Source organism: Eleutherodactylus coqui, chromosome 2 (assembly GCF_035609145.1).
Source record: "Eleutherodactylus coqui strain aEleCoq1 chromosome 2, aEleCoq1.hap1, whole genome shotgun sequence".
NCBI classification, from domain to species: domain Eukaryota; kingdom Metazoa; phylum Chordata; class Amphibia; order Anura; family Eleutherodactylidae; genus Eleutherodactylus; species Eleutherodactylus coqui.
In genome coordinates, this window is record NC_089838.1 from 294,177,801 (window position 1) to 294,203,482 (window position 25,682).

The window sequence follows — 25,682 nt, forward strand, 5'->3', positions numbered from 1 at the left end:
TCGTACCCTCAAAATTAAAAAAAAAAAAAACGAAATGCTTTTGTAGGTTTGCCCCTAAGTAGTAAAAATACAAAGTATAACACGCCTCACAAAAAACAAGACATTTAGACCTTTATGATCTGTAATGTCATGACAAAAAAATGTATCTGGTCCAATAAAGGAACACCTACAAATGAATGATGAAAGCAAATGGGAGGCACATTTGTACCACTATTTGTCAGTCTGCAGCATTTTTCTAAAACGGGAAATCCTGGGTTAGCCCTTTTCTGATTTGTTCAATTTTCTGAATTATGGGTGGGCTCTACTGCAGACAAGGCAGAGTGGGGGGAAGCTCCTGTTGCAGCCAGACATTGGACAGTGAGCCAGGATGACATGACTAATCACCTAGTATACATGAAGTGGTCTTTTTTATATTTCGTAATTTTAATGGAAATGTTAGTCAAAATATTTGCAGACGATATGAAATTATACAAGATAATTAATAATCTTTATTTGTATAGCGCCAGTTTATTTCGCAGCACTTTCAAGCATGGGAGAACACAGACAATACGACAATTACATATGATATACAATCAAGTTTGAAAGAGCGGGGTTGGGGTGATACAGGGGGTGCAAGGGTGAGATAAGGCATGGGGGCACATAGGCGGTACAGGAATTGCATGTGGAAATCGGTTATTAGGAAGTAAACTGGGTGGGGCAGTAAGGAGGTGCAGGGGTAGAGGTTAAAGCAAGGTGGAAGGTGTGGGGAGAAATAAGGAGGGGCGGGGGACTAGGTCAGGAGATTTAGTATGACTCCCTGAAGAGGTGCATTTTGAGGGCATGTCTGAAACTTCGTGCATTGGGGATTGTCTGGATACCTTTGGGTAGAGCATTCCAGAGGATCATTGCTGCTCTGGTGGAGTCCTGTAGGCGAGCATGTGAGGTTCGTATTACAGGGGTGTTTAGTCTGAGTGTGTTAGCAGATAAACAGTGTTTAGTTTGAGTGTGTTAGCGAAGTGTGCGTGCTGGATGGTGTACAGACAGGAGGGAGGCGATGTACGGTGGTGCGGTGCCATGGAGAGCTTTGTCAGTGATGGTGAGGAGTTTAAAATTCGTTCTGCAGTGGATGGGCAGCCAATGCAGCGACTGGCATAGTGCAGAGGTGTCTGAGTAACAGCTGGATAGAAAAATGAGCCTAGCTGCCGCATTTAGTATAGATTGGAAAGGGGAAAGTCTGGTGCGGGGAAGGCCAATGAACAGCGAGTTGTAGTAGTCGAGTCGGAAGTGGATGCTGGCAACTATGAGTGTCTTTAGCGTGTCCGTGGTTAGAAACAGACGTATTTTAGCAATATTACTGAGGTGCATGTGGCAAGTTTGGGCCAGAGATTGGATGTGGAGGGTAAAAGAGAGGTCAGAGTCCAGTCTGACCCCCAAGGCAGCGGGCGTGCTGTCTGGGGGTTATGGTGGTGCTACATACTGATATGGAGATGTTGAGAGGGTGGTCGGCTGGAAAGCGGAAAGACGAAAAGGTCTGTTTTAGAGAGGTTAAGTTTGAAAAAGAGTGAGGACATGGTGTTATAGACCGCAGACAGTCGGTGATATTTTGGAGGAAGAGTGCAGAGATGTCACGTGAAGAGGTGTATAGCTGGGTGTCCTCAGCCTAGAGATGGTATTGGAGGCCGAATTTGCGGATGGTTTGTCCAACTAGGGCTGTGTAGATAGAGAAGAGGATGGGACCAAGGACCGAACCCTGGGGGACCCCAACAGCAAGAGGAAGTGAAGAGGAGATGGAGCCAGCGAAGGAGACTCTGAAAGAGCGGTCAGAGAGGTAGGAGGAGAACCAGGAGAGAGCAGTGTCTTTTAGGCTGATAGAGCGAAGCATAGTGAGGAGGAGGTCATGGTCGACAGTGTTAAATGCAGCAGAGAAGTCAAGGAGGATCAGTAGGGAGTAGTCACCTCTCGACTTTGCCGCCATCAGGTCATTTGATACTTTTGTGAGGGCGGTTTCGGTCGAGTGTATGGGACGGAAACCGGACTGGAGGGGGTCGAGGAGAGAGTTGTCAGAGAGAATGCATGGGAGGCGGGAATAGACCAGGCATTCTAATAATTTAGAGATGAAGGGGAGGTTTGAGATGGGTCGGTAGTTGGCACCATCTGTTGGGTCAAGGGTCAGTAGCAGAGGGGATATGATGGAGTGTTTGAATGAGGAGGGTAAAATACCTGAAGTCAGGGGATGTTGGAGATGGTGGTGAGTAATGACAGCCAGGGAGAGGACTGGAGGAGGTCAGAGGGAAGAGGGTCGCTAGCACAGGTGGTGGAGCAAGCAGCAACAGTCTGGAGACTTCTTCCTCTTACGTTGGTTCTAATGTAGAAAGTGAGTGATGGATGTAGTGCTGAAGAGCAATCAATGCCAGTCAGCTGCTGCAAAAGCAAATAAAGTCTTGCGGTGCATTAAAGGAGGTATAGGGCAGGAATGGGAGGGGGGGCATTATCCTTCCACTATATAAGGCACTTGTCAGGCACCACATGGATTACTGAGTACAGTTTTGGACACCGGTGCCTAGGTAAGATGTTGCAGTATTCGACAGGGTTCAAAGAAGAACAGCTAAATTAATAAATGGAATTGGAGGACTGGAATACCCAGAGAGGCTAACAAAATTGGGATTATTTACCCTGGAAAAAAGTCCGCTAAGGGGCAATCAAATAACCATGTATAAATACGTTAGGGGACAATACAAGGACCTCTCCCATGATCTGTTCATACCCAGGAAGGACTGCGACGGTAATGAGGGCATCCTCTACGTCTAGAGGAGAGAAGGTTTCCTTATCAACATAGAAGGGGGTTCTTTATTGTAAGAGCAGTGTGACTGTGGAACTCTGCCTGCAGCTGTGGTGATGGCAAAATCCATAGAGGAGTTTTGGGGGGGTTTTTAAAACTCGTTTTATTGAACAATATGCATTGCATACAATTTGTGGTAAAATAACTTTGCATACATCGAAAGCTCTTTAGGACAGATAATCAGTACATAAATACGTTACATTGTCTCTGCAGATAATAAACATGTGTTAATGCGTTCATTCGTGGTGTTGGTGGTATCATCACTTATTTTACATAGCAGGCCTGGGTGTAGTTCCCCTTAATAAATTATGAAACATTTCTTGTGTGAAATTTGTATTTCTTGACCCGAACCAAATTCCCCAAACCCTATTGAATTTTTGGGGGCATTTTCTGTTTTTGTAAACTATTTTCTCATATGGTAAGATAGAGTTGATGCTATTCTGCCATTTTGCGAGTGTCGGAGGTTGCCTATCCATCCAGCGTAGGGCTATAACTTTGCGGGCATAGAATAGTACTTTGATAAGAAATATTTTATCATGATATTGCCATTGTTTTTCGTCTATAATACCTAGTAGACATATTGCTGGGTCAGGTGGTATTGGTATTCCCAGCAGTTGGGATAGAAACTCCATAACTTCCTCCCAGTACATGTACACCATCGGGCAACACCAAATCAGGTGATTGAAATTTGTATAAGGTTCCCGGCAATGATGACATTGGCTGGTAGCCGATCTATTCATTTTGTAAAGCCTGGTCGGTGTCAGATAACACTGGTGTAGTATATATAGTTACGTTAGCTTATTGTTTGCGGCTGGTGAGACCCCCGTGTACGTAGACACTGCGGTCTCCCAGTCTTCATTAGTCAATGAGAGAATAAGTTCTTTCCATCTCTCCATCACTGTCATTGGCATATCGGGGATCTTGGAGTGTAGTAGGTGAGTATATAGTGTCGAAATTAGGCCTTTAGGTCCTTGGGTGCGCAGTATGCCTATTAATGGGTATGAAGAGCAAGGTCGTCTGGGCTCTGGGAATTGCGCTGTCAGGGCATGTCTAAGCTGTAGGTATCTAAAGAAGCCCGCTCTAGGGACTTGATATAATTGCTGTATTTGCTCAAAGGAGGCCAATATTCCATCAATATATAGGTGTTCTAGTGTGGTGATTCCCAGATTTGACCAGAACTGTCTATCTGGCAGGTTCAACAGATGTGGTAATGCTCTATTATCCCATTGAGGGGTTTCCAAAGGAATGTCGTCTTGTTTGGTCAATTGCTTGCACGCCAGCCACACATTTGTTGCAAGTTTATGGATGGGCAGCATTTGTCTAGTCAATAGTCCTGGTTTTTCCAGGAGGATCCAAAGTGATGTTTCTGAGAGGAAGAACATCAGGTGGTGCTCGGAGTTCGGAGAGGAGAGCCCGACAGCCAGTGACGGATATATCTAATCTGTCCCGCTAGGTTAATATATTTTAAAGTCTGGTAGGGCCATTCCTGCCAACTCTTTGGGTCTTTGTAGGGTTTCCATGCAAAGTTTGGCTCTAGATTTCCCCCAGATAAATGATATTATTAACGAGTTAGATTTTTTGAAAAACTTCTGCGGTATGCTTGTTTCTACATGTTCTAGACAATATAAATATTTGGGGAGTATTATCATTTTAATGAGGTTTATTCTGCCCACTACAGACAATCTTTAATTTTAGTTGTAGAGTTGTCAGCAGGAAGGGGGGTAATGTTTAGGTCAAAGCTCTGGGTGTGGTCTCTGGTAATATGAATTCCTAAATATTTGAATTGGGGGACAATTTGTAGTTTACAGAATACTTCTCCCATCGACCATTCCCTCGGTCTCTGCGGCATAAGGGTGGACTTTTGTCAATTAATATGCAGGCCCGAGAAATTCCCGAATTTATCTATTTGAGAGATGGCTAATGGCAGAGTGTTCCTGGGCTTCGACATGTAAAGTATTATATCGTCTGCATATAACCCTATCCTGTCCTCTCTGGGTCCTATCTGGATTCCCTTTATATAATGCGCGTTGTCGGATCTTCAAAGCCAGAGGTTCTATGGCGACTGCGAACAGAAGGGGGGAAAGCAGGCATCCCTGTCGGGTCCCCCTGTGAAGTGGGAAGGAGGTGGAGGTCAGGCCGTTCACCATTATTCTGCCGTCGGGGAACTATACAGGATAGAAACCCATCTAATGAATGAATCTCCAAATCCGAATTTTCGTAAAACCTCTGTCAAGTATGGCCACTCAACTGAGTCGAATGCTTTAGCCGCATCCAGTGAGGCCAAGGCCAAGGCCCAGTCCGATCTCCACCTCCATCCCACCTGCGTGACCACCTGTGACCGGTTTGGTCAGGGTGTATGATGTCTTTTATCGCTTGATTTAGTCTAGAGGCCAGCACTTTGGTAAGGATTTTGTAATCTGTGTTTAAGAGGGAAATAGGTCTATATGACCCGCATTCCTCTGGGTTTTTATCTGGTTTTAAAATGAGGACTATGTTGGCCTCTAGCATTGACTCTGGTAGATGATTTTTTTCAAATATATGTTTATATAAAGAGAGTAAGTGTGGTGTAATTTCTTCCTTGTAGTGTAGATAGACCTCTACTGGTAAATCCATAGAGAAGTTTAAGAGGGAACTAGATGCCTTTCTAGAGCGCTATGATATTACAGGATATAGACCTTAAATAACCTGCGGGGTTGTTGATCCGGGTCTTGGAGTCCGGTAGTAACTTTCAAGCGTTGATCCAGGGATTATTCAGACTTGCATTATGAAGTCGGAAAGGAATTTTCCCCCCCAAATGTGCTAAATTGGCTTTTGTCTCAATGGTTTTTTTTTTGCCTTTTCTATGGATCAACATAGATGAACTAGAACTAGATAGACATTGTCTTCTTTCAGCCTAACATACTATGTTACTATGTTCTAAAAGGGGATAATACACATCAGATCTCTCTTCTGGGTCATAGTAGTGAGATTTTGTGAGCGGCGCACCGACCTCTGACATCCATCTGCTATAATAGAGCCCATGAACAACGGTTATCTTCCAAAGACAACCCCTTTTAAATATGAGGATGAAGCTAAAGAGGGTGTGACATGTCTGCTGACCATATTTCTGTATCATTTTCCTTTCATCCTTTAGAAGATAGGACCGACAAACATATTTCAGACAGAGAAGAAATGCACGCCTTCTTTACTACATCAGGCTGGTGAAGAGAAGAAAAAAGGTACAATTGGGAGATATATAAAAAATTGCAAAGGAAAATTAGAAAGAATTGCTCATAGCATGAAGTATCGCAGTATATTGTGACATGCATTTAGACAGTTGTTGAGTCAAGTTCCCTATGGAGACTAAAAAAGGAGAAGTAAAAATAATTGGTGTCTTGAAAAGAAGAAGCGTCCGCCATAGGGAGGGTGGTGTTTTTCGCCAAACGGGACACTGGGGGATAGATTACTGGTGAAGATGACCACTATTTAACTAAGTTGTCCAGAAAACGATGCATGAGCTCCAGACACTTAGGATTGGTAAAGCGTTCGACTGGAGTATTCCATTTCCTAGTCAAGTCATCATCAAACACTGCATGAGGAGGGAATAACTTTGGGGAACGCTTAGGTCATATTAAAGAAAAAGTTGATGCTGACGTAGTAAACAACTGGTCTATGACCTGCAGAGTATTCCTCACTGTGCTTATTGGGCTATGCACCACATAGGAGAATTTAAGAGCTTGTTCTTCATCCATATCAGAATCAGAGGGGGAGTTGGCCAGTTCACCTTCTGAGTGACTATTTTCTCTGGAGGGAGGTACCGAGTGCATTTCAGGAAGGGCTTGGTGAGATGTTAATGCAGGGGATCTAGATGATTGCTTTGAGTGAGAAGGCCTAGTTCTCTTTCGTCAAACGCGTTTTGAAACAGTTTACTGGTAGAATGGTCCAGCCTTTCTGGAATTGCGGTAGATGCCCTAGTAAGGTCATAGACTGCCTGTGACAGGGAGTGACCATATTCCGGTTCGGCAGCCTCTGGGGGCTGGACAGGAGGTGTGCCAGTAGTGTGTTTTTATAGCTGCCTGCCGGCAACATGTAAGTTTATGTTGCAGCAAGAGCATGCATAGTATGTGACTCTAGCTGGACCCTGTCTGGAGTCTTCCACACTGGAGTCGAATATGGCGCTAAAATAAAGCCGTGGGCAGTATTTCATAGAATAATACTGTATAGGTCTACTACAAGTGGGTACTGCAGGAGAGGCAAATAGAGCAGGGGAACTAGCCGCCAAGCAGAGCTAACCCAGTTTGGAATAGATCTGAGAGGCAACGAACCCAAGAATCCTTGTCGGATGGTCTGCAGCCTTCAATGAGAAGAGAAGTCCTGGAATCCATAGACTCCTAGACTGGTAGAGTTGGAAAGGACCTCCAGGGTCACGGGTGCCAAGCCCCTGCTCAGTCCAGGATTCACTAAATCATCCCAGATATTTGTCCAGCCTTTGTTTGAACACTTCCACTGAAGGTCGACTCGCCACCTCCCTTGTGACAACCCTTCAGATATTTGTAGACAGCTATTAAGTCTCCTTTCAGCCTTCTTTTTTGCAAGCTAAACATTCCCAGATCCTTTAACCATTCTTCATAGGACACGATTTGCAGGCCGCTCACTATCTTGGTAACTTTTCTCTGAACTTGCTCCATTTTGTCTTTTTTAAAGTGGGGTGCCCAGAACTGAACACAGTATTCCAGATGAGGTCTGACTAAGGAAGAGTAGAGGGGGATAATTACCTCATGTGATCTAGACTCTATGCTTCTCCTAATACATCCCAGAATTATGTTTGCCTTTTTGGCTGCTGCATCACATTGTTGACTAATGTTCAGTCTATGATCTATTAGTATACCCAAGTCTTTTTCACATGTGCTACTGCTTAGCCCATTTCCTCCCATTCTGTATGTGCTTTCTTCATTTTTCTTGCCAAGAAGTAGCACTTTGCATTTCTCCTTGTTAAATACCATTTCGTTAGTTGCTGCTCACTGTTCAAGCTTTTCTAGAACTTGTTGAATACTGTTTCTCTTCTCTAGTGTTAGCTATCCCTTATATCTTTGTGTCATCGGCAAATTTGATCAGTTTCCCATCAATTCCCTCCTCCACATTTATAAAAATGTTAAACAACACGGGGCCTTAGAGCCTTGTGGTACCCCACTTGATACATTCCTCCACTTGGATGTGCAGCCATTTATGACCTCTCTTTGAGTACGATCACTCATCCAGTTGTAAATTGACGTAACAGTTGGCTTGTCATTCCCATATCTGGTCACTTTTTTCAATAAGTAAAGTATGAGATACTTTGTCAAATGCTTTACTAAAGTCAAGATATACTATAAACACCGCATGTCCCTGATCGATCCAGTCGGTGATTCTGTCTTATAAGAAAATTAGGTTATTCTGGCATGACTTGTTTGTTACAAACCCATGTTGGCTCTGGTTAATTACTCCATTTTTATCCAAGTACTTGCATACATGCTGTTTAATAATTTGTTCAAAGATCTTTTCTGGTATAGAAGTCAGGCTCACAGGCCTATAGTTTCCTGGATTCACCTTCTTCCCTTTTTTGAAGATAGGGACAACTTTTTGCCCTTTTCCAATCTTCTTGGACTTCTTCTGTTCTCCAGGATTTAAAAAAAAAAATTATGGTGCGTGGTTCAGCAATTACCTCCACTGCTTCCTTTAGTATCCTAGGATGTAATTCATCTGGACCTTGAGATTTGAATTCATTTAAGTTAGCTTAATTTACGGTAAAAATTAGCAAAACCTAGAAAACGTTGTAACGCCTTTGAATTGGTGGATTGACACCATTCAGTTATGGCCTGGACCTTATCTGAATCCATCTGAATAGCAGAAGGCGTTATGACTAGAGATGAGCAAGCGTACTCGGAAAAGCACTGCTCGCTCGAGTAATTTGCTTTATCCGAGTATCGCTGTGCTCGGGTCTGAAGATTCGGGTGCCGGCACGGAGCGGGGAGCTGCAGGGGAGAGCGGGGAGGAACAGAGGTAAGATCTTTCTCTCCCTCTCTCCCGCCCGCTCTCCCCTGCTCCCCGCTGCGACTCACTTGTTAGCCGCAGCGGCACCCGAATCTTCAGACCCGAGCACAGCGATACTCGGATAAAGCACATTACTCGAGCGAGTAGTGCTTTTCTGAGTACGCTCGCTCATCTCTAGTTATGACATATCCCAAAAACGAGATCTCTTGGACCCCGAATTGACACTTCTTCAGCTTAGCGAACAAATGATGCTCTCGAAGACAAGAGAGCACGACACTTAAATGACTCAGATGTGTCTCCCAATCGGGGAAGAAAATTAAAATATCATCCAAATATACTACCAAAAAAGTACCCAGAAGATCATGAAAGATGGCATTCATAAAACCCTGAAATATTGCATAAACCGAACGGCATCACTAAACACTTGAAATCCCCGAACGAAGTATTAAATGCTGTCTTCCATTCATCCCCTTCTCTAATCCTAATCAGGTTATAGGCTCCCCTGAGATCGAGTTTGGAGAACCATCTAGCACCAATAACCATTAAGGAGATCGGGGATAAGTGGAAGGGAGTATTGATTCTTAACAGTAATTTCGTTTAATGCTCGATAATCAATAAGACCACCATCCTTCTTTTCCACAAAAAAGAGCCCAGCCCCCCGCCGGAGACTCAGTTACATACTTCTTCATGGCCTCCCATTCAGGGACTGTAACGTTGTAAATTCCCCCCTTAGGCATCTTACCCCCAGGAACCAGGTACATTTTGCAATCCCATTCCCTATGAGTGGGCAACACTTCTGAAAGTTGCTTAGAAAAAACATCAGCAAACTCTGCAAAATATTTCAGCAGGCCAGGAACCTCACAACTGGAAGAATGCAGTTGGACGGATGTCAAATGATCTCCACAGCCAGCTCCCCACTGTATCAACTCAGAGGATGCCCAATCAATAACGGGGTTGTGAAGACGTAACCACAGTAACCCCAAAACAATATCAACAGATAAATTCTCCATGGCTAAAAGCATACAGGTCTCAGTATGTAGAGCTCCTACTGAGAATGTTAGTTCAGATGTCATCTTCTTAACCAACCCCGCAGTCAATAGTGTGGAGTCAATTCCAGAGACCTGTATGGGAGGAATCAATTCCTGCAAATCAGATACAAATGACTTAACAAACTCCAAATTTACAAAATTGACAGCCACCCCTGAGTCAATGAATGCATGACCATAAATAAGACAAGAACCAAACATAATGGAACAAGGCAGAAGCAACTTAGAAATACCCAGAAGTACCTGAGCACCTAGGTTATCCCTCCAGACATTGCCTAGGAGCTGAAGTTTTCCTGCGGCTGTCTCTTGTCACAGTTGGCGACCCGATGTCCGAGTTCCCCGCAGTAGAGACACAACCCGTTCTTTAAGCAAAATGTCTTGCGATCTGCAAGTGACATATACCCCAGTTCCATGGCTTCAGTATAGTTGCTGGGTAGAACGTGATTCTGCTCGGTCAGTGCGGGGGAGGAACGACCAGGTCTGGGCGATCAGCCCGAACTGCTAAAGTCATGGCAGTCTCTAGTGTCTTAGGCTCAGGATGAGACAACAGCAGGTCCTTAATGGACTCTGACAACCCGGTGAGAAATAAATCCTTTAGAGCCCGGTTATTCCACCCAGAATCAACACAGAACTGTCGGAACTGAGAACAAAAATCTTCGGCAGCACCCTTGCCCTGACGGAGACTCAACAATTTAGACACAGCATAGCCTGCTCGGTCTGGTTCATCATATAGCTGACCCAAAGCTCCAAAGAAAGCATCCACAGACGGACGAGAGGGTGAATCAGGTGGTAGAGAAAAAGCCCAATTTTGGGGATCACCCCTTAGTCGAGAGATGACAATACCCACCTTCTGGTAATCAGACCCAGAAGAGTGTGGACGCAAACTGAAGTATACATATACATCTACATCCTTCATGAAACGCAAAAAATGCCTTCCGGTCACCAGAAAAGAAGTCGGGGAGTGTACCTTTTAGGTTCACATACTGATACAGGACCACGAGAACCTATCACTGAAGCACCAGCTACCACTTGCTCCTGGTGTTTGAGGCTGACCGACAAATCCTGCACCACCTCGGTCAGGCTTTGCACCTGGTTAACCAAAGCAGACACAGCCCTCCATAGCTGGAATTACTTAGGGCCAGAGAATACAGACTTGAAATTGTATGGCCAGTGTTTTTGTCAGGACTGGTTAGGAACCAGGGGGCACGGAAGTCCCTACACCAGCCCTCTCCCTTGTCCCTGCCTACTTGCCCCCCTGGGCTAAACCCCAGGGCGACCACTGGGCGGCGGTCCCTACTCTGCCCTAAGGAGGACCCCGTGACAGATGGGACAGAGAAGACCAACTAACCAAAAGCAACTGACAAAACACAACCTAAGAGTAAGAAACATAAAGGGTTAACCAAACAGGAACATCAGACCAAGGGAAAGGACAAGCTCAGAGTCAAGGAATAGCCGAGTCAAAAGCTGGAGACAGAATTGCTGTAGCGGGTGTTAGCTGGACAGGACCAAAACAAACACTGGCACTGAGCTCCAGTCTAAGCCAAGCTAAATACAGGAGTCCCCGCCAAGGGCGGGGCAGGGCGTGATGATGAGGCAGCCGGTGATGCAATAACTAATGCCTCCCTCCAGCCACACCTCTTAACACACTGCCTCCTAAGGTCCCAGCCACCCTTACTTCCTTAACCATTCCCTCCCTGTTGGTTAGAATTGGGTATAAGATCACAGATCCCCTTGTTTTCTCTTGTACCTTTTGGAAAATAAAGTTGTCAGCAAGAGCGGATAGGAATTTGCTGGATCCATTACTTTTACCTGAGAGAGATTCCCAACCAATGTCTGGATAGTTAAAATCTCCCATAATCACTGTCATGCTTTTTTGACAGCTTGGCCATCTGATGTAGAAAGAGTTCATCAATATTTTCTGCTTGTCCGGGTGGCCTATAGTAAATGCCTACAGTCCCATCAAGCCTGTACGAAGCCATGGGTCCCAACAAAACTGCATGAAGAGGCTGAGGGACAGGTAGAGAGGATTGGGGGCGGACCTTGTTGAGCCTGAGAGGCAATGGTATCCTAGGAAGGAAGGCATGCTGTACATGGATTGGTGGTGAGGATAGGTAGCCCTCCTTTTACATTTTCTGGTATACAATACTGGTACAACTGCGCCCTGACTAAGCCAGAAGCTTAGAGACTGATTCTGCATGCGGGCTCCTGTAGCAGAATCCGGCCCTGACAGCAGCCGGCGTCCTCTCGAACTTGTATTTTCTCTTCTTTTCTTGTACTGCGGATGGTCCGCACGGCTCGACGTCTGACATGCACAGAACAGATTTTTTTTTTTAAATGTTTATCACGAAAAGGCCGTAGGTCGGACAGCTACGATTGACTTCAATGGAAGTCGTCCTCTCGGAATCCACGTAGAAATGGAACTTGCTGTGATTTTTCCTCCGCGAGCGGAAATCGCAAATGATTTCCGCTTGTGCAGGAAGAAGTGCTTTTCCATAGTATGTTATGAACGGTAATTGGTATGGATCCGTTGTACAGACACCTGTTGTAAATTCCGCAATGCAAATCCATTCGTGTGCAGCTGGCCTTACCCTGGCTGGTGGACATACGGCGCTGGGGGAGAAGAGGCCAGCGTGGTATATAATAATAGGCACCTGGGGCACGGGTCGCAGCTCTGGGACTGGAAGTACGATCTGGCCGTGTAAAAAATGCATGCGGCACCTACTTCCTGACAGTGAAATACCGGGTGTGAAAAAACTATGGGTTGTATCATGCGCCCAATGTGAAAGGGGAAGTTCTGTAGGCCAAGCAGTGCTGGGACCACCAAGGAAGAGCTTTCTGCTAGCTGTGGGGAGCTGGAGTAGAGCCTTCCCAACTGCAGCCGACCTAAGGATCCCTGCTGAACATGTGAATGTGTACCTGAGCTGGGAGAGGGTGAAAATAGGCAGGACAGTGGTGGAAAGACTGCTACCCTGAAGTGAGGGCTGTCTTTGTAGTTAGGTGACCCCCCCCCCCTCCCTGAGGCAGGTCAAGTTCTTCAACAGCCCATGAAAAGGCAACTGTACCCCTAGTGAGAGGATGGGGGTTGTAATGGCCAAGAGGGATAATGGGGGAATACTCACCTGTCTGCAGAATGGGGTAGATACCCTTTCATCAAGAAAGAAGTGGGTTCCACAACTCCAGCAGTGTATATCCCCTGTACTCACCTGCCTTTTAAGGAGGATTAGAGTGCTCTGGTAAAGGGGGAACACTAGCGCTTGAACGTGCCTCCTTATCCCCTGAGGTCAGGGCAGGCAGCATAATGGTTAATTCTGTTCTGTTCGCCCTCCTTGTTAGGCGATCGGGGAGAGTTCTGGCTCCCCGTATTCCCTTAATTCAAGAGGTAGTTGAAGAACGGCTAGAAACAGGTTTGCCTCCTATGGAAATAAAGCAAATACTGGTTGGCTTGGTACCTGCAGACGGGGTATAGTTAGCAGGAGTGGCTAACGCTTTTTCTGCTTAGTGTTCGCCTCCTAGTGGCAGTAGCTAAACCCACGCTCTTCAGCTGTGTCCTCCCATGATACAAATGAGAAAATACATTATCCTAAACGGTGAACGCTGTTAGAAACAAAGACTGCACAACACCAAAATTACACTCTTTTGAGCACCTACTCAGTTGTACGTACCCTAAAATGGCACCAATAGAAACTACAGGTTGTCACGACCAAAAACAAGTCATCTTACAGAATCATTGATGAAAAAATAAAGTTACAGTAGATAGAAAATGGCGAAAAAAGTAATTTGTTAGCACAACAAAAAAATTAGAATCTGATGACCAACATAATGAAGTTAGCATGTTATTTTTTCTGGACCACATACACCGTAAAAACAACACAAATGCATCTAACAATCCAAAGCAGCAGAAAACTACTAGGATGAAAAATGCCCGTAGAAAAGAACAAAGAAAAGTAGAATGTGAGAACTGACAGCGTATTGACACGTTATACTGCAGAACCAAAGCAATTGATACTGAAATTCATGAAATGCAGATTAAACTTAGGAGTTGCTCACAGCAACCATTCAGATTACAGTTTTCAGTGCATTTTTCGACACAATATCTGGATTTTCCTTGGGTTGCTATGGGCAAACACCTCCACTTTTATTGCAGAGGGTGGTTACCAGTTTTCATTACTGAGGTATTTTCAGGTTTCTATTTTATCTCCGAAAGCTGCAGCCAAGAAACACAGAAACAACAAGTCATCAATCGGCCACAAAGGTTCAACTGGGCCCAGGATCGCCTGGCTGACCAAGCTACCACAATTCAGGATATCATTCAGGACAATGGGACTTCGAGAGGCCATTAAAGGTCCTAATCAAGTCAAGTTCTGTCCAGACTGCAAGCAACCATTACCTTCACTGAAGATGGGAAAATCACAGTCTCCTCCCCACTGTCCTCTGAAGACCGCATGGTGCTGTGCTCCATGCCTATCCTCACGACCTTATAGACTCCTTCCATGTCAAGTATCCCACCGGAAATCCTGAAAAGAATGCCTGAACACTTGTGGTCAACCGGTCCGGAAGACATCAGCCACCTCAAGGTGGCACCTGTAATAGTTACTCTAAAACCAGAAGCAGGGTTTCCCTGGAAACCCTAGTATCTTCTCAAGATAGCACTGGCAGAAGAAATATCGGGACAGGTCAAGGTCCTGCTCCAAAATGGGTCTCTCGTCCCTTGCGAGTCGCCCTACAACACACCCCTCTTCCCTGTAAAGAAGAAGACTCAGAAAGGGCATCCAGACAAGTATAGAATGATCCAAGATCCCAGAACCATTAATGAGGCCACCGTCTTGGACACGCCTATCGTGCAAAACCCTCACACCTTGCTGTTCGAGATCCCACCCTCGGCTATGTACTTTACATTGGTGGACCTAGCAAATGCCTTTTTCAGCGTCCCTCTGCACGCGTCCTGCCGATACCCCTTTGCCTTTACTCATGATGGCCGACAGTACACTTGGACAGTAATGCCACAGGGAGCAGAGAACTCTCCATTGCTACAGCCATGGCCCTCCTCTTGAATACATGGCAACTGGAGAACCCAAATGTTGTCCTCCTCCAGTATGTAGATGACCTGCTACCCCATGGCAGAAACATCTGAGAGTCTCCTCTGCTTCCTCGCCAGTCAGGGGTGCAAAGCCTCAAAACCCAAGCTTCAGTGGTGCACAACGTCAGTTGTGTTCTTAGTACACTGCATCTCGAAGGGTACAAAACACCTCACCCAAGACCTAGTTACTGCCATACAGCAGATTCCATTACCTCAAGAACCAAAGGCACTTCACGCATTGCTTGGACTCCTCTCCTACTGCTGAGCATGGATTCCAGAAGCCTTTCTACTGATGCAACCTCTGTATGTTGCTTTGAAGGCGGATCCTTTCAGTCTCTCACCGGAAGCGCTATCAAACTTTACCCTGCTCAAGCAGGCAATTTCCTCTGCCCCAGTGCTGGGCTAACCGGACTATGACAAGACCTTCAAGCTCTTCGTGTCAGAAAGACAAGGACATGACACTGGGGTCCTACCCAGTCCCATGGCTACAGATTCGGGCCCATCGTCTACTTTTCTGCTCGCCTGGACCCAGTTGCCAGAGGTGGCCACTCCTGCTTACGGGCAGTCTTTGCAGCCCAAGCTCTCCTGGACAAAACCTTGGATTCGATCCTCAGGCAATCACTGGTGCTTCTGGCCTCTCATGGCTTTGCTGATATCCTGAGCCAAACCCAACCCAAGCCTCTTTCAGTGGCCAGACACCTCCACCTTCAGTGCTCTCTCTTAATCCCGGATTTGGATTTGATGGATGCACTTCTGCCCACCCAGATGGCCATACTGAAAGTAAAAGCCCATGGATGGCTCAACTCTGCAGAAGCATGAGGTAACCACTTGGCGGACATGGCAGCTAAGGAAGCAGCTGCAGGACAGTGGAGAATTGGGAGTCAGGTGAAGGCAGAGCCAGTGATGACGGTGCAAGCGCACCCCATAGACCAAAGCTACCTACAAGAACTACAGGAGAAATCCAGTCAAAAAGAGAAGGACCTCTGGATGAAGAAAGGAGCCACAGCCAATAAACATGGCCTCTATGAAGTCAACAAGAAACCATGCCTACTTGGATGCCTATACCCAGCCGTAGTATAATGGGCACATGGCCTTACACACCTGTCTAAGACACTGATGAATGGGCTTATCCAGAGGTACTACATGGCCCCAGGCATCTCACTCACCTAGACATTTTGCAAGTCATGTGCCATCTGCGCAGAGTGCAATCCCGGATGCACCAAGAAGCTCCCCCAGAAACACCTGGTCAAGCCCCTGTACCCCTTTCAGAGGATTCAAATTGACCACATCCACATGCCAAAGAGTGGCAGGTTTGAATATGCACTGGTAATAGTTGACATGTTCTCGGGTTGGCCGGAGGCCTACCCAGCGACTAATATGATGGTGAAGACCACAGCAAAGAAATTACTCAGTGAGGTGGTCTGTAGATTTGTGGACCCGGAAGTGATTGAGAGTGACCAGACACCAGCCTTTACTGCAAATGTGACCAAAGATGTTTGGGAAGCCCTGGCTATAAACCTGGCCTTTCACACCCCTTAGCAACCCCAGAGTAGTGGGAAAGTGGAAAGACTGAAAAACAGAATGCTGAAAACATCCCAAGAGACTGGCATACCTTGGCCCGAGAGCCTACCCATTATCCTGTTTAGGGTCTGCTACACCCCCCGAGGGGAGCATTCCTTGTCCCCTGACGAGATCCTGTTCAGGTCAGCCCCCAGACTAGGCTGCTATTTTCCCCCAACAGCTCCAGTCTGATGTACTAACCAAATATGTGATGTCCCTGGCACAAGAACTAACCAAAGTATATGCCCAGGTGTTTCCTTTAATTCCAGATCCAAAGGCCAACACAGGGACCCATGATCTACTCCCTGGGGACTGGGTCTATGAAGCAATTTGAACATAAATACAAGGGTCCCTACCAAATGTTGCTGACCATGGCCACGTCAGTGAAACTAGACGGAAAGAGCTCCTGGATCCACGCCTTTCATTGCAAGAAGGCTCCTGCTCCCGAGGAGGCAACCTGCCAGACGTAACCATGATCGGAAGATCCAGCTTCAGCATGCCCCTCGCCCTAACTATAGAAAACCCGAGTCCTGTGGATGCCGGAACATATTGGTGGGGAACCAATATAGGGGGGGGGGTCAGACTATCCCCTAGAGAATTTTAAACTAGGGGACTTGCAAGATGCACTAGAATGGAAACCGTTCCCTAGTCCCTCATCACCCCCCTGGCCCCCAAGATAGTGACACCAAGTAACATGGTGGCCATAGCTGACCCCACATTTGAGGACACTATGGCCATGGAAACGGAGTACGCTGACTACAACCTTTGGTTGGGATGGATGAGCTATAATACGTGGGAACATAGTAATTCCAATTGCTATGTGTGTAGAAGTGCCAGATATGGTCTATCAAAAGTTCTGGTTTATCAGTCCAGATTAATCAGGCTAACCTCGTCCATTTTCAGGAATGTATAGCAGCATGGTGAATTCTGAGAATTGTAGTCTATGGGGTGTTTGGTATTCATTTCCTTTGCAACAGAAATTGCTCATAGAGCTCCATGCAGTCAAGCGCCAAGTTCATAGAAATTCAATTATCTTATTATGTTTTTGGAGTATGGGAGGAATATGGAGAAACTTGAGAAAACTCTCGCAGACATGGGAAGAGCATACAAATCCCATGTCAATACTGTTTTTGACTTCTTTTTCCAACAGAAGATATACATTCAACTTCCAAGAAGCCTCATAAGAGCAAGAACCAGTCCGTGAGCCAGATAGTTAAAAGGTACATTATGCAGAGTAAAGTGGATAAAAATAAATATAGCATGTATTACACTATATGAGACCATACTGAAATAACCAAGTGTTCCCCCTCCAGGTACCAGTTTACATGCTCTTTCTGCAAGTTCCACACCCTTTACGATGAGGAAATGAAACGTCACTTACAGAGCCGATTCCATGAGAAAGTTTTCCATTATATCGAGGAGAAGTTTTCCAAGCAGGTGGCAGACTTCCTGCAGGTATCTTTATCCTACTCCAGACAATTCGGCAGTTTGATTCTTCATGCAATTGTAGACCAAGAGATGATTGGTCCAACTAAATATGTCCAAAAAGATCTGTAGGTGGGGTTTAATGGGTGCTGTCTGGCACCCTGCAAAGAGATTAGTTGCCACTGCAATACAGTATCTAAAAGTACATACAACAGGGTTCAGTAGTGAAGATCATTGGTGAAAATACTCCTGAGCATTTATCAATACAGAAATGTCCTACTAGTTAAACCCGTGGTGCAAGGTGGTGGCCAGCAGTTGCCTATACAGATGGCTTCAGCTCACAGATACCCGACTTGGCAAGATTTAATGATTATGTCTTTTCTATCCAGTCCCAGACCACCACAATGACTTCTCTTGGCCACAACTTGTCTCTGCAGAATTTGACACACAGACATCTTTGGCGCCTTGCTTTGCCATCACCCTCCCTACATTTTCCACAGCTCTACACAATCCATAGTGTCTCAGATAGTAATTAGGCTCCACGCAGTAAGTGCTGTTTTTAATGCCCTCCGCGTGGTAAAAGTGCCCCGTTTTATGTCCCCATCAGTAACAGTGCCTCTTTTCTGTCCCTGTAAGTCTCCCTTTCACCGCATTAATAATGCCCCTTTTCTGCCCCCAAAATTAATAATTCCTCTTTTCTGCCCCACTAAATTAAAGGGGTTTTCAGCGCTATTTTTACTAATGATCTCTCCAAAGGATGGGTTAGCAGTCGTTGATCCTGCTGATCAACTATTCTGGCGCTTGCAAAATACACAGGTTTATGAGCAGAGGCAAATCGCTCTGACCCTGTATAGTGGCTGGTGCTGATAATTGCAGGCACAGCTCTGGGATTGGCCAGCGCCAGTCACGTGTCTGAGCATGTACATGGAAATAGGAAGGAGCACTCCAGAGTGCCTTGGAGAGCGCAAAAGGCGAGTATGTAATTTGTTTGTTAACCAGCAAACAGAAAGATTTGCCGAATCGGTAAGAAGCAGTTGGGGGGCCTCCCTCAGCCCGCCGAAGAGCAGACAGCTGGGGCGTCCCCTGAGTATTTGATATTGTGGGGTCCCGAGGCAGTGCTCCTAATGCTCCAGTGATAATCCAGCCCTGAATATCATGTTTGTACACATTTTCAGCCTCCGTTTACAAAGGATGTTTCCATTCACTGACAGTAAACAGGGATCTTGAAAATGGTGACACACAAATAGTTAGTATTTTTTAAGCCCCTTTCCTCTAATATCACTTTGCATCTTCTTCCAGGAGGAAATGTTGCACAGCAATAAGAAGACAGAAGAGCGGCGTGGGCTCGTTGAAGACCTCAACACAACAATCCAGCAAATTAATTGCAATCAGGATCTCACCCAAGGTAATGACAAAGCCACTTACATATTGGAGCCCCCTTACCACTTCACCATTTAAAGGGGTCGTCTCACTTCTAGATGAATTACAAGTCTTCAATAGCTGATTGGCGAGAGACCCCTACTGATCAGCTGTTCCTGCAGGCTGGCGCTCCAATGTACAGAGTTGCTTCATTGCCGGAAGCAGACAGCGCTATACGTTGCACAATGTTCCATCGTGGTACTACAGTTTGAGTACCATTGAAGTGGTCCAGTCCTCTAGGGGTTAATTACTCAATTTTGTTGCTTTTCACAGTATTGGGCATGGAGCATTTCCTGAAGAAAATTGAAGCCGCTCATTGTGTTGCATGTGATAAAATCCTCCCTATGTACTGCTCTATCCTGCAGCAACATATCGAATCCAATTTTCATGACCAGAACTCCAGGGTAAGTCTTATGAATCACATTGAGGTTTATCTGTGTATAGTCTGGGAGAAATAATGTTTCTCCTTGTGGTGAACACCACAAGAGTGTAGCAGTCTTATGGGCCATGCAATGCCCCCTGGGAAAAAGCTTTGCAAATGCGTGATGGAGTCCTCCACAACAGTACTGGGAGCAGTGATAGTATCAGCAAGAAACTGGAAGATAAAGGGTACCGATTATAAGAATTGACATTTGCCTGTATAGCCAATGGGTGCCGAAATTTTACACCCTTTACCGCACTATGATATACAGGGTTACCATTAAGGCCGCCTGCACATGGCAGAGCCAGATTCTGCATGCGGTTTAACACCACGGAAGATCGGCGATTCATTGCGGAAATTAATTAAAAATCATTGCGGACACATGGATCCTAAACCACTTTTTCAAAGCATTAAACTCTTTGATGTCTACCTTTATATGGGGAAATTCACGCCCCAAACCAGTGCCTCTCCGCACACCAAAGGCCAAAGAAAGATGCGGGAGCCTCCCTTCCAGACCTATTCTTATACTATATGGCTGGCCAGCTGATCCATCTCAGAAGCTGGGTGAAGGATAGCCCACTGCCCAACTCAGTCACATCTGGCGCACTACTTAAAAGTTCCCAGGCTGTGGCCCGTATTGGAGTCACCCTCGGTGCTCTCGGGTAAAATGCTCCCAATACACAAATGTGCTTTACAAATCTGGAGATGGGCAAAAACCATTGGCCAATTCACAGACATTATAGCAGATACACCTCTGTGGCGCAATCCCGGACTTTCAGAGATGCTCAAGACGACCATGGATGGGAGGGTCGGGGCATACAACTTTAGGAGAACTACTAGTAATTATTAGGACATTATAGCATCAGTATTTCTGGTGGCGCATCACACTCACAGTAGCTTGATTACCACAAAAGACAAACACAGCTTGCCTCCTCCCACAGCAGTGGCATCACCACATGTCCTTCAGCCCACTGGATCTCTGTGGTAGGTCAGTGTGCTCTGTCAGCACTGCTGAGTTGTGTAGGAAATTATAGTCGCAGTGTATAGTCGCAATGCGCCACACAGCTCTGCTACATGATACATGCACACACACAGCTCTACTACACCCCACACATCACACACACAGCAGCTTGATTTCCACACATCACACACACAGCTAGGCTCCTCCCACAGAAATGACATCTCCACAGGTCCTTAAAGGGGTTGTCTCGCGGCAAGCATCAAAATTTTACATTACCCCTGTCACTCCCCTGGCATAAAATAGCAATGTAAAGCGGTTTTTAAACCGCTTGCTACTCACCGATCCGACGAAATATGGAGTTATAAAAATATTCTCCCTAAGATGGCCACCGGTCCTTTCCCAGGGATGCACTGCGGTTTTCTCCCATGGTGCACCGCGCGTCTTCTCCTATGGTGCACCATGGGCTCTGTGCGTTCCATTGCCGATTCCAGCCTCCTGATTGGCTGGAATCGGCACACGTGACGGGGCGGAGCTACAATGACGACGCGGTGACCAGCTCTCCGGCACGAGCGCCCCCATTCACCAGCCAGAAGCACGGACTGCGCAAGCGCGTCTAAAAACGCCAGAAGACATCAGAATTAGACGGATCCATGGAGACGGGGACGCTAGCAACGGAGCAGGTAAGTGAATAACTTCTGTATGGCTCATATTTAATGCACGATGTACATTACAAAGTGCATTAATATGGCCATACAGAAGTGTATAACCCCACTTGCTGCCGCGAGACAACCCCTTTAAGCCCACCGGATCTCTGTGGTGGAGGTAGGTTAGTGTGTTCTGTCAGGACTGCTGAATTGTGTCTGAGAAAATAATGGCTTAGTTGTATTCTCATCTTGTTATTTTTGCCCTCACCTTCCAAGAGCCCTAACTGTGCTGTTCTTCTGTCGGTCAGACTCTGTTTTATATATGTTGTAGGACCTTCGATGGCATCCAGAGGGTGTGGAGCGATGACCTTAACAGGGGTGGAGCATAAGAATCACTCACACACATACATACAGACAAGTGGTCATTAGTAGTTTGATATACTCTGAATACTTTACTCTCATTTGAACAGCTGCAGACTGAGTATGAATTACCACAATCACACTTTCACAAATTCCTCCATGTCCGGCATGCACTGCAAACACAATTTTCAACCCCTGGGTGCTACAAATCACATTATTCCTTACTAGACATTTTGCGTTGCCAAGGCCCTCAGGGCCTTATATCCACATTGTATTCCCACCATATCTCACTCAAAATATCCCAGACAACACCTCCTGCCCTGCTAAAGTGGAGATCACTCATTCCGACATTAACTGACGATACTTATCAGGATTTGTTGGAATCTCCTCTATTTGTTTCACCAGCGGCAAACAACAAAATGGTCCAATTATATATAATAAACCAATGTTAACTCCTCCAGTAAGTCTACATAGAATGGGTAGGACTCCATCAACAAATTGCATATATGTGTTCATCGGACATTTGGCACATGATATGGGAATGCCCGGTCATTCAGAGGTTCTGGGAGGAGGTTACAGGAGTCCTCTCAGAGTCTCGGTTCATACATGCCCTGAAATTTGGGCATACTAGATGAAGAACAATGGCAGCACCATGTCAGAGTCTTTCTGAGAGAATCATTATTCCTGGCCAGGAAAACAATCGATGGATGGATCATAAAAATCTGTCACTTTCTATGTGGAGGAAGACGGTTAACGCTGTCATACCATATAATTATATAGTCTATAAAGGGAGAAAGTGATGTAACTCCTCCCCATCACAAGCAGATCCACACTCCAGCACCAGATCTTGGGATGCAATCTGTGACATCCAGCATGTTTAGCCCTGATATGGTTTATCTTTCTCCACCTTCTGGGGTTCCGGACCTCTACAGCAAGTGTTATGGGCAATAAAACTCTCATGCACTGTGAATTGTAATTTTCTGACAATTTTGTATGTTAAAACTTCAATAAAACGAATTTAAAAAAATGCTTTTACTACTATCACAGCAAACTTCATCCCCAACACCCAGTCTAATGAGTAATCCTTATTTTCCATCTGTCCATTCTAGATCATGATGAAAAACTCCAAAGAGAACGCGCTACACACAGCGAAAACTGTATTGGAGCAAAACAAGCGAAAACTGAAACAGTACATGCAGGTGGTGACCGGATTGTATATCTGTTATCTATCTCTAAAGTCGTATCATTGTGTAATGAAAAGTTCTGCAAAGTTTCTAACACACTGCATGGATTCCAAACCATTTTCAGGATCTTTGCTTTCTGTCATTGAATAGAAACATACCGATGCTGAGTCCACGCTGATATCTGCCTCGGAATTTGCGCCAGTTTAGCACCTCATCAAGCTCCACGTGGATTTAAAATCCGTGTCAGAAACGAAATAGTTGGCCTATCAATTCATGATGCAGAATCCGAGTCTGAAAATCTTTGTACTGCTGAGTTCCGATTAATGTGGCTAATTCACATGCGGATCTGTGGCATCATCAAATGAAGATCCGAAGTAACTGCACTGATTTATGATGCAGATTTCCATTGAAAACCATGGCTTACTTTTCTGATGTGCATTAATATCACATGATCGAGGTCTAAGTCTTATACCGTGTTTACCCAAAAATAAGACACTGTCTTATATTAATTTTTGCCCCAAAAAAGGCACAGTTTCTTATTTTCAGGGGAATGGGGAGGGGCTTATACTCACCTGGTCTGCAGTGTCCCGATGGTCTACGGCAGCGCTGTGGCAAACTGCGTCCTCCCCGTCTGACAGCTGAGCTTCTTCCTGGTGATGGGACTTTGAATACCCTGCCTCCAGCAAAGCGAGTGCTACGATTGCCTAATCGAGCCCCAGCCAGCTAATCACAGCCGGCGCTTGATGAGCCAATCACAGCCACTCAGTGAATGACATCACTGAGCTGGTCCCAGCCATTAACCCTCAGTATGGACAGTGGCATTTAAATTGCATGACAGAGGTAGGGGGCTCCCTAATGGCCCCTCCATGACAAGATCATTGCTGCTCGGGGCTTTGTGAAGACCTTCAGGCCTGCAATGGATTTCTTCCTATTAAGCTCTGGCTTAATAAGATGTCTATAAAAGTATAATATGATGCAGCATGGAAGCATTAGAGTATACTGTACATGTGATCAGACATTCCTAGTTAAATATTTTTAAAATGTATTATTAGTGAAAAAATTTTTTTTTATTAAAGTTAAAAGAAAACCCCTTTCCCAGTCGTTAAAAAATGTAAATATCACCGTGTTTGTAAAAGTCCATTCCATTACAATATCACATTATTAATCCTGCACGGTGAATGCAAAAAAACAAAATACGGAATGCCAGAATTGCAGGGTTTTTGGATCGCATCACTTCCAAGAAGAAAATGGAATAACAACTATCCAAAATGTCTATGTACCCCCAAATGGTACATATAGAAACTACAGCTCGCTCGGCAAGAAAGCCAGCCCTCACACCGGCCCATTGGTTAAAAAATATAGTTTTGGTGGTGAGAAGAAGGCAGCAGAAATTATTTATTGGTATCGCCGTTGGCTTATTGACCTAATGGATAGCAATATCCTGGCATTCTTACTGCACGCCATTTACAAATTAATTGTGGGTTGGGCTTAGCAGCAGGGGGCGTGGCAGCCTGCTTACTGTCACATTTACTGTATTTTATGCTAGAACATAGATTTTTATGACTTATATGGCGTAGATTTATTTTTGTGGAGGATGACCTGAGATGTGCCTAATATATTCAGAATTGTGTGCCTGTTACTAGAGATGAGCGAATGTACTCGTTAAGGGCGATTTTGCAATCGAGCATCGCTATTTTCGAGTACCTGGCTACTTGGGTGAAAAGATTCGGGGGGCGGGGTGGAGCGGGGAGTAGCAGTGGGGAACAGGGGGGAGAGCTCTCTCTCCCCCCCACCCCCCCCTCACTCCCCTCTGCAACCGGCCGAATCTTTTCACCCAAGTAGTAAGGTACTCGAAAATAGCGATGCTCGATTGCGAAATCGCCCTTAACGAGTACATTCGCTCATCTCTACCTGTTAATGTATTAGGCAGATCATCTTATTATCATTGCATGTCTTGTAACACTTGATTATTGCTCTTCCAGGGCCAAAATCCCTTCTTAAATGATGAAAAAGACAATAGCAGAAAAGTCTGTAGCACCGATCCCGCTCCAGAAGCCAAGGGACCGGGACAGGTGCCATGCTGTAGCCTCGCCAACTCAAATCAGTCTTACAAGAAGCAGGTAAAAGAGCAGGAAGATGCTCCATCTGGACAAGACATCGGAGAGGAGAACACAGAGGATTGTGATTATGCATGTGAAGCCTTGGACTATGCAGAGGTTGATGCACCTCCGTATAAGAAGACAAAGATGGCGTAGTCTGTTATCATCCATAAACATTCTTTCATGTTCTAGAAGACAAGAAATATGTTCGTTCCATCCACTCCTTTGTATTCTTTGTAACTGTAGTAGTTCAGAAGCTGAGATACATGGTGGCATATTTACTCAGACATTCTCACTCGAAGTAAACTTTGTCCATCGCATAAATGTATTAGAGGGAACCTGTCGCCACCTATAGGCACTATGAATTAAGTTATGGTGCTCATAGAGGTTTCCATGAGTCTGATGATGTATTCGTTGTACAAATCCAACAATTTGTTCCCACACTGTCACTCTCGAACGTTGGCACTCGGACTGTGCAGCGTGCAGCTTTGAGTACGATGCACAGTCTGTGCGCTGACTTTTGGGGTTGACAACGTGGGACTGAGGAGCTGGCTAAGTATGAAATGTACATCCAGAACTCCTGGGAACCTGCCACATGAGAGCGCCATAACTTAATTTATGGTGCTCATAGTTGGTAACAGATTCCCTTTAAGATGCTC

The 25,682-nt window shown here is 45.5% G+C and overlaps 1 protein-coding gene across 7 annotated transcripts in view; it reads left to right on the plus strand.

Annotated features, from left to right (window-relative positions):
- Nucleotides 1-25,310, plus strand: part of LOC136612717 (DBIRD complex subunit ZNF326-like) — a 131,624-nt gene extending 106,314 nt beyond the window's left edge. For 4 of the 7 annotated variants that reach the window (XM_066593272.1, XM_066593273.1, XM_066593274.1 and 1 more), the window contains 7 exons: nt 5,952-6,036; nt 17,661-17,730; nt 17,824-17,965; nt 19,235-19,340; nt 19,628-19,758; nt 22,850-22,939; nt 24,907-25,310. In XM_066593272.1, coding sequence (XP_066449369.1) covers nt 5,952-6,036; nt 17,661-17,730; nt 17,824-17,965; nt 19,235-19,340; nt 19,628-19,758; nt 22,850-22,939; nt 24,907-25,179 — 897 coding nt within the window. In that variant the 3' untranslated portion in view covers nt 25,180-25,310. Of the gene's footprint in view, nt 1-5,951; nt 6,037-17,660; nt 17,731-17,823; nt 17,966-19,234; nt 19,341-19,627; nt 19,759-22,849; nt 22,940-24,906 lie in introns of those variants that run through there. The other 3 variants (XM_066593269.1, XM_066593270.1, XM_066593271.1) reach the window with 3 other exon arrangements.
- Nucleotides 25,311-25,682: the final 372 nt, after the last annotated feature.